The sequence below is a fragment of the Heteronotia binoei genome, chromosome 6 (assembly GCF_032191835.1).
Source record: "Heteronotia binoei isolate CCM8104 ecotype False Entrance Well chromosome 6, APGP_CSIRO_Hbin_v1, whole genome shotgun sequence".
In the NCBI taxonomy this organism is placed as follows: domain Eukaryota; kingdom Metazoa; phylum Chordata; class Lepidosauria; order Squamata; family Gekkonidae; genus Heteronotia; species Heteronotia binoei.
Window position 1 is genome coordinate 8,665,634 of NC_083228.1, and position 9,578 is coordinate 8,675,211.

At 48.4% G+C, this 9,578-nt stretch overlaps 1 protein-coding gene across 1 annotated transcript in view; it reads left to right on the plus strand.

The window, feature by feature from the left end:
* The window catches only part of BMS1 (BMS1 ribosome biogenesis factor), a 64,052-nt gene extending 60,099 nt beyond the window's left edge, over window positions 1–3,953 (plus strand). The window contains exon 23 of the mRNA XM_060241028.1: window positions 3,531–3,953. Coding sequence (XP_060097011.1) covers window positions 3,531–3,761 — 231 coding nt within the window. The 3' untranslated portion in view covers window positions 3,762–3,953. The remainder of the gene's footprint in view (window positions 1–3,530) is intronic.
* The last annotated feature ends 5,625 nt before the right edge of the window (window positions 3,954–9,578 follow it).

Consider the following 9,578-nt stretch of genomic DNA (forward strand, 5'->3'; position numbering starts at 1 on the left):
GGCAATCTTAATTCCAGGCCAGCATTCCTCACGATGTACTCTGCATATAAATTAAATAAGCAGGGTGACAATATACATCCTTGTCAAACTCCTTTTCCTATTCTAAACCAATCAGTTGTTCCATATCCCGTTCTGACAGTTGCTTCTTGACCCTTATACAGGTTTCTTAGGAGACATGTGAGGTGGTCTGGTACTCCCATCTCTTTAAGGACTTGCCACAGTTTGTTGTGATCCACACAATCAAAGGCTTTAGCATAGTCAATTAAGCAGAAATAGAAATTTTTCTAATACTCCCGTGCTTTCTCCATAATCCAGCGAATGTTGGCAATTTGATCTCTAGTTCCTCTACCTCTCTGAAACCCAGCTTGAACTTCTGGTTCTTGAACATACTGCTGAAGTCTAGCTTGTAGGATCTTTAACATGTCCTTACTGGCTTGTGAAATGACTGCAATGGTGCGATAGTTTGAACGTTCCTTGGCATTACCCTTCTTTGGGATTGGAATACCTTACCGGATCAGAAATGGTGTAGACATAGTTTATCTTGATTTCAGTAAAGCTTTTGATAAGGTTCCACATAATATTCTTGTTGACAAATGGGCAAAATGTGGTTTGGATCCTGTTACTGTTAGGTGGATCTGTAACTGGTTGGCAGATCGCACCCAAAGAGTGCTTGTGAAGGGTTCCTCATCCTCTTGGAGAGGAGTGACAAGTGGAGTGTCTCAAGGGTCTGTCCTGGGACCTGTTTAGTTCAACATCTTTATAAATGATCTGGATGAAGGAATAGAGGGAATGCTTATTTTGCAGATGATACTTAATTGGGAGGTAGCAAATATGGTAGAGGACAGAATCAGGATATAGGATGATCTTGACAGGCTGGAAAACTGGGCTAAAATTAAAAAAAAATGAATTTTAACAGGGATAAATGTAAAGTTTTGCGTTTAGGTACAAAAATCAGATGCCTAATTATAGAATGGGGGAGACTTGTCATGACAGTAGTTTGTGTGGAAAGGATCTAGGGGTCTTAGGGGCTCATACGCTGAACATGAGTCAGTAGTGTGGTGCGGTTTACTAAAAAGTCAAATGTGATTTTGGGCTGTATTCCCAGAAGTCTAGTGTCCTGATTGCTCAAAGTGATGGTATCGCTTTACCGTGGTCTGGTTAGACCTCACCTGGAGTATTGTGTTCATTTGGGAACTACAATTTAAGAAGGATATAGACAAGCTGGAACAGGTCCAGAGGAAGGCAACGCTGAGGGGTCTGGAGACCAAGTCCTACGAGGAAAGGTTGAAGGAGCTGGGCATGTTTAGCCTGGGGAGATGACTGAGAAGTGATAGGATCACCATCTTCAGGTACCTGAAGGGCTGTCATAGAGGATGGTGCAAGAGTTGTTTTCTGTGGCCCCAGAAGGTTGGACCAGAACCAGCAGGTTGAAATTATATCAAGGGAGTTTTCAACTAAACATTAGGAAGAAGTTCCTAACAGAGCAGTTCCTCAGTAAAAGAGGCTACTTGGGAGGTGGTGGTCTCTCTTTCTTTGAATGTTTTTAAACAGAGGCTAGATGGCCATCTGACAGCAGTGCTGATTCTGTGAAATCAGGCAGATCGTGAGAAGAAGGGCAAGGGGAGGTACTGGTGAATTCCCTGCCTTGTGCCGGGGGTTGGACTAGATGACCCTGGAGGACCCTTCCAACTCTGTGATTCTATGAGTAAAGGTGAAGCAGTATCATTGCTCACATAGGTACAAGAATTAATACCAAATGGAGGTGAAGGTTCTGGGAGCTTCTTGCTCGTTGTATGCTCTTTTGCGCAAAAGTCTAGCATATCATTGACCCAGAGATCTATAGAGGGAGATATTTGAGATTTCCAGTATTGTAAAATGATTCTCTTAGCAGCTAAAGCTGCCCTTCGGTTCCAAAATATGTGGTATTTGGAGAATGCCCATAGAGTTGGTATAAAAAGGTAAAGGTAGTCCCCTGTGCAAACACCTGTCGTTTCACGAGATTTTCACGGCAGATTTTTTACAGGGTGGTTTGCCATTGCCTTCCCCAGTCATCTACACTTCCCCCCCAGCAGGCTGGGTACTCATTTTACCAACCTCGGAAAAATGGAACCTGAAGCCGGCTACCTGAACCCAGCTTCCGCTGGGATTGAACTCAGGTCGTGAGCAGAGAGCTTGGTCTGCAGTACTGCAGCTTTACCACTCTGCATTGCGGGGCTGCTAGAGTTGGTATATAACTCCCCAAATTCTAAATAGTAATTCAGATGTTTTCTTTAGCCAACGGTTAATGTTTAACTTACCTAATTTCTGCAGTGAACAGTTCAGCATTGCATGCTAATTTTCCCTTCCTCAATTTGTAGCACAAATTGTGATTGTTAAGCCTCTATTAAGGAACCCATGGTGCAGAGTGGTAAGCTGCAGTACTGCAGTCCTAAGCTCTGCTCACGACCTGTTCAATCCCGGCGGAAGCTGGGTTCAGGTAGCCAGCTCAAGGTCGACTCAACCTTCCATCCTTCCAAGATCAGTAAAATGAGGACCCAGTTTGCTGGGGGGAAAGTGTAGATGACTGGGGAAGGCAATGGCAAACCACCCTGTAAAAAGTCTGCTCTGAAAACGTTTTGTTGCGACATCACCCCCGAGTCAGAAACGACTGGTGCTTGCACAGGGGACTACTTTTACCCTTCAAGGTTCTATTCCCATGAAAGCCAGCTTAAGGCTTATTACTGATTTCAGTGGCATGTGGATTGCACCTCCATATGCTATCCGTTCTCATGGCACGTTCCACTCTCAGGATGACAGCAGTGCTTAATCAAGGATAATGGGTAAAGAGGAATCTGGGTTTGGGTATTGATGAGATTATACTTCAGTGTATCACTAGATCCTGGGTGATCCTGAGCTGTGCCTGTCTCCCAGGCGAGGAGGACATAGCTAGCCAGCCCCTTTACTCTGATTTTCCCAGGCTGCTGCCAGACTGACATTCATGTTGGCCCAAGCGCTGCCCTACACTGAAGGTTTTAGGGCACTGCACAGCTGCAGTACTGCAGTTCTAAGCTCTGCTCACGTCCTGATCCCGGCGGAAGCTGGGTTCAGGTAGCCAGCTCCAGGTTGGCTCATCCTTCCGAGGTGGGTAAAATAAGTCCCCAGCTTGCTGGGGAAGGCAATGGCAAACCACCCTGAAAAAAAAAAAAGTCTGCTGTGCAAATGTTGTGATGCAAAGTCATCCCAGAGCTGGAAACGACTGGTGCTTGCACAGGGGCCTTTGCCCTACGCCACCCCTCAGTGGGAGAAGGGGTTCGACAGGCTCAGAAAGGTTGGGGACCCCTGGACTAGAGGCACATTTCAGGCTCGGTAACGCACAAGGCTTTTTGCCCCACTGCCCGTTATGCCTCAGTGTGTAGGATTTGGGGGCCTGGGTTTCTCTCTTTGGCAGTCGTTATTCAGCCCTTTCAGTGGCACCCACCTCAGCCAGCTCTTCTGCCTTATCTCAGCATTTCTAACTCTCTCCTGGGTGTTCTGTTCTTTGTCTCATTCAGATTGCAGCCCTGCTGACAGCGCTGGGCACGGTGCACAACTACAAGGTGAAGAACGCCAAAACGAAGCATCGGCAGCAGGTCAAGGAACACCTGAAAGTGAAGCAGAAAGAGGAGGAAGCGAAACTCAAGCGGCAGAAGGAAGCAAAGAAGAAGCTTTTCCGGATCATGGGGCAGAGGGAGAAGAAGAGGCTCAAGTCGAGCCTGAAGGGGTCAGCAGAAAGAGAGAAGTGAGGAAACGAGGCATCTGGCTCTAGAGTTCTCAAAGAACAGGGAAAAAGAAACTCTGAAATGGTGTCTTGGACTCCCATGTCTTGGAGGAAAGAAAAGACATGAGCAAATGCTGGATGGGAACACCCAGCGCAATTTGCTCCAAGAACTCCTTTGTAAAGCATCCATTAAAATATTTTGATATTGAGTATTGAATGGGGTTCTCTTCTGATTTGTGTACCGACTACGGTTATTTGTAACATTTGAGTCGGATTTTCTTGCTAGACTGAATAAGAAATGGGGGCTTTGGGAACATGTGTCTAATTTTGACGTTTGAGCAACACACTCCAGAGTCGATCTGGTGAGCCCCCTCCGTACAGACTGAAATGTGTCCACAGCACTGCTTTTTATTCTGTAAAACAGAACAAGTCCTTTGCGATGAGGAGAGTGCGACTTCTGAAAACAATTCGGTTTGCCGAGCAGTTTATTAAAACTTTGCTAGATTAAACTGATTAACAAACTGGAGCTGGATTCGAGTCCAGTAGCCCCTCAGAGACCAACAAGATTTCTGAGTATAAGCTTTCAAGAATCACTTGGCAAACTGGATAACTATATTATCAGTTTTTGATGGCTTGAGAGCAGAGCGCTCCCATTATGTCTGTGCTTACAGAAGATACCTGTGCTCTAACACAGGGGTGGCCAATGGTAGCTCTCCAGATGTTTTTTTGCCTACAACTCCCATCAGCCCCAGCCATTGGCCATGCTGGCTGGGGCTGATGGGAGTTGTAGGCAAAAAACATCTGGAGAGCTACCGTCGGCCACCCCTGCTCTAACACTAGGCTTTGCAGAGGCAAATAATTGACAAATCACGGAGCATCATTTTACCTGTGGGGAAATCCTACTTGCAATTTAGTATTAGGGGAGCATAGCTGTGTTGGTAGACCAGCTGGATTTGAAAGCTCTCTTCATCAAAATAGGATTGCTAGACCCTGGTCAGGGCGGGGTTTCCCCAGATTTTGGGGGCTCCGACGTCCATGAGTGACATCACACGGAAGTGACATCATCACACCAGGCAGATTTGTGGCGACATGCTAGCATTTTGGGCAGTGCTAAATGGCAGAGCGTATCTGCCGTGATGATGTCAGATCACGTGCAGTGACATCACTCCTTCCTCCCCACTCCTAGAAGGTTCCTTCCCACCCTCTGGTGACCAGGTAAGTAAACCTGGCAACCCTAACCCAAAACCACGTTGGTCTCTTAAGGTGCTTTGGCTTGGGATTCAGGTGAGGTCACTGCGTTGGGCTGAAGCAACGGAACAAAGTTTGAGTGCAGAGGCACCCTGAGGCCTGTCACGACTCAGAGGGGGGGTCTTCCACCACTCTGGGTTAAAGGTTCCCCTTGAGAAGGCCCAGAGTCCCCTCCTCCCAAGCCCTTAGGCCAAATAATAGGTGTGAGGACCAGGCAGAGTGAACAACAACAAAAAGGTTTATTTTAGTGCAATATAAATTAACAAGGTGCATTAACCTGTAAAAGGGTGAAGGGAAAATAAACAAATGCCCTAACACGTCTGTCTCTACAGTCCCTACTCTAATACTACACTTACCCTGCCCCTTCCCCCCTGGGTAAGGGGCCTTTCCCTTGTTTCCAGCTCTCCAGGCGACAACCTACCTCCAGCTAAGCCTTCCAGGGAAAAAACACCCACTTTCTGGACTTGGCCTTTAAATTCTCTCCCCAGGCCGCACCCCTTTCTGGGCCTGTTTCCCTCCAAACCCCTTGCTACCCAATCAGAGGGGATTCTGGGAGATGTAGGCTTTCTCCAGTGACTTCTAAGCAGGCTTCCTGGGACCTGTAGGCCTCACTAGGCCAAGGATCATGGCCAGGCCGACAAAGTTTTATCCTGAGTATTGGCTTTTGTGAGCAAGCATGCTTTGTTCTACTTGGGATTTACTTCTGAGGACGGAACTACATATCCTAGGAGACATGAGGCTGCTGCCAAAACTCGCCACCCCGTTTCTTGAGCTCCTTCCTTGTCGCTCTGCAGTGGTCCAACAAACTCCATGCTAAGTTATTGTTACGGCTTTCTCGAACCAGGCCAGCCTGATCTCATCATGTCTCGGAAGCAAAACAGGGTCAGCCCTGGCTAGGGTTGCCAAGTCCAATTCAAGAAATATCTGGGGACTTTGGGGGTGGATCCAGGAGACTTTGGGGGTGGAGCCAGGTGCAAGGGTGTGACAAGCATAATTGAACTCCAAGGGAGTTCTGGCTATCACATTTAAAGGGGCAGCACACCTTTTAAAATGCCTTTCTTCCATAGAAAATAATGAAGGATAGGGGCATCTTCTTTTGGGGCTCATAGAATTGGACCCCCTGGTCCAATCCTTTTGAAACTTGGGAGGTATTTTGGGGAGAGGTACTAGATGCTATACTGAAAATTTGGCGCCTCTACCTCAAAAAACAGCCCCCCCAGAGCCCCCGATACCTGCAGATCAATTCCTCATCATTCCCTATGGGGATCGTTCATGGAGGTGCATAATGGCTGTGGGGGCGGGGCTTCCCCCGCTGGCCAGCTGGCTGGGGGAGGGGGGAAGCCTGTAAAACCGGGGGATCCCCCGCTGGGACCTGGGGATTGGGAAGCCTAGCCCTGGCTAATACGTGGATGGGAGACCACCAAGGAAGCCCAGGGCTGCTAGACAGAGGCAGGCGACGGCCAACCGCCTCTGAAAGTCTTTTGCCTTGAAAACCCCATGACGGGTGGCCAAACTTGCTTAGCGTAAGAGCCATACAGAATAATGGTAGATGCTTGGGAGTTTAGTTTAGTTTTTAGTTTAGTTTATTTATGATTTATATCCCGCCCTTCCCACCAAGGTGGCTCAGGGCGGCTCACAGCACATAAAATCTAACATTACAATTAAATTAAACATTTTACACAGTTAAAATTAAACATTTTACATAGTTAAAAATTAAAACATAGCAAAAATCGAATAGAACTACACTCAATTTCTATTTCTATGCCAGTTAGTTATAGGCCAGCCGGAAGAAGGTTGTCTTACAGGTCCTGCGGAACTGAGCAAGGTCCTGCAGGGCCCTCACCTCTTCCGGCAGCTGGTTCCACCAGGAAGGGGCCATTACAGAGAAAGCCCTATCCCTAGTAGATTTCAGGCGGGCTTCCCTTGGCTCGGGGACAACGAGAAGATTTTGGGTTCCCGATCTCAGTCTCTCTCGGCTTGGCTTCGCGAACGAAGATTCAAGAAGGGTGCAATAGTCCACGTTTGCTGCAGGCTCGCTGGTGGCTGACAAGACCAATGTGGGACAGGCAGGTCCGGCCACAGCGGCTGCAGGGAAAAGTCTGCTTTAGGGTTGGTCCTGTAGCAGTGCGATTCTTCCTCAATCTCCTTTTGTCCTCAAGACCAGCTATGCGTGCGTTCTCAAAGGAAGAGACAGCCTGGTGGATGGTGTGCCTCCATGCTTTGCGATCTGAGGCTAGGTCAGACCACTGGTGATGGTTGATGTGACAGGTGCTAAGGGATTTCTTCAAGGAGTCCTTGTACCTCTTCTTTGGTGCCCCTCTATTTCGATGGCCGGTGGAGAGTTCGCCATACAGGGCAATCTTGGGAAGGCGGTGGTTTTCCATCCTAGAAATATGCCCTGCCCAGCGCAGCTGAGTCTTCAACAGCAGTGCCTCGATGCTGGTAACCTCCGCCCGCTTGAGGACTTCAGTGTTGGTCACAAAGTCACTCCAGTGGATGTTGAGGATGGTGCGAAGGCAGCGCTGATGAAAGCGCTCAAGGAGTCGCAGGTGATGACGGTATAAAACCCACGATTCGGAGCCGTAGATGAGGGTTGTCATCACAACCGCTTTGTAAACATTGATCTTTGTGCCTTTTTTCAGATGCTTGTTGCTCCACACTCTTTTGTGCAGTCGGCCAAATGCACGGTTTGCCTTTGCCAGCCTGTTGTCAATCTCCTTGTCGATCTTGGCATCTGAGGAGATGATGCACCCCAGAACGAGAAGATTTTGGGTTCCCGATCTCAGTACTCTCTGGGGAATATGTGGGGAGAGACGGTCCCTCGGGTAGGCAGGTCCTAGGCCATATAGGGCTTTAAAGGTAATGACCAGCACCTTGTACTGGACTCGGCCACAAGACATGAATGTCAGATGCTTGAGGGCAGGCAGGCAGGCAGATAGATGGGAAGGGAGAGGTGGAAAGAAAGCATCTTTAAATGTCTTTTCCAAGCCACTGGGCTGGCTTGGCAAACTGATTTAAAGAGAGAAATGCCTTCTCCAAGTCAGTTGACAGCGTAGTGGGGGCTTTAAGAGCCACACAATATGCGTGAAAGGGCCACAAGTGGCTCCTGAGCCCCAGCTTGGCCACCCCTGCCCTATGAGGTCACCGTAAGTCAGCTGTGCTCTGACGTCCCTTTCCACCATCACCACACAGCATCCAACTCACTATGCTGAGAGAATGTTATGGCTTTCCCTGAAAGCAGCTGTGGCAGCCAGTGGGGCAGATCTAGCCATCCCTCTGTGGATTTTTTTTGCTGCCCATCCCTTTTCAGCCACCTGTTTTGACCGCCAGAAAGTTGGTTTCTTTGCTTTCTTGACAAAGAAGCTCCCATTGTAACTCGCCTCAGATTGTTGTGAGCCGCCCTGAGCCTGCTTCGGTGGGGAGGGTGGGATATAAATCAAGTCAAATAAAATAGATAAAATGATAAATGCATCACCTGCTGCATGGACCTTCTCACTGGGGATGCCGGGGATTGAACTTGAGACCATCCGCATGCTAAATAGATCCTTTGCCGCCAAGCCCTAAAAGGAGGTGCCAGGCTACAGGGCAGAAGGGAAGCAACGGATGAGTTCTTGGGAATCTCTCATTCTGCCATCACAGGATGGAGTAGGATTGCCAATCCCCAGGTGGGGGCAGGGGATCCCCCGGTTTGGAGGCCCTCCCCCCGCTTCAGGGTCATCAGAAAGCGGGGTGGGGTGGGGAGGGAAATGTCTGCTGGGAACTCTATTATTCTCTATGGAGATTTATTCCCATATAAAATCATGGAGAATTGATCTCCGGGTATCTGGGCTCTGGGGGAGCTGTTTTTGGGGGTAGAAGCACCAAATTTTCAGTATAGCATCTAGTGCCTCTCCCCAAAATACCCCCCAAGTTTCAAAAAGATTGGACCAGGGGGTCCAATTCTATGAGCCCCAAAAGAAGGTGCCCCTATCCTTCATTATTTCCTATGGAAGGAAGGCATTGAAAAGGTGTGCCGTCCCTTTAAATGTGAGAGCCAGAACTCCCTTTGGAGTTCATTATGCTTGTCACAGCCTTGCTCCTGGCTCCGCCCCAGTGTCTCCTGGCTCCACCCCCAAAGTCTCCTGGCTCCACCCCCAAAGTCCCCAGATATTTCTTGAATTGGACTTGGCAACCCTAGGATGGTGTTAAGTTTGGGGGAAAGTTACAACTCGGGGAGCAATGAGGAATTGCCAACTGAGCCCTTAAACGGCCGAGTTCCCTTGTGGCTTATCTCTTAAATAAAAGGAACAAAGTCATTAGGCACTTGCGACCTCTGAGCTTCACGCCCGAAAAGGTTCGCTGATAACAGTCTCGAAGAAAATGGCTGGGCGAACGCAGGCCGTCGTCTTGTTTTTCATCGGAATGAGCTTTGTACAAAACAACGCAGGTAAGAGAAACGCATGATGTTTGCTGAAGGAGCTGGAACGTTCTATCGGGGATTTACACCGGTGGCAAACTTGCTGTTATGGACTTTAACCCAAGAGGGGAACGAACTCTGTTAATTTCAGGCAGCTCTTAAAGGTTCCCGAATTGGACTGTTCTTTTAATTTGTCGT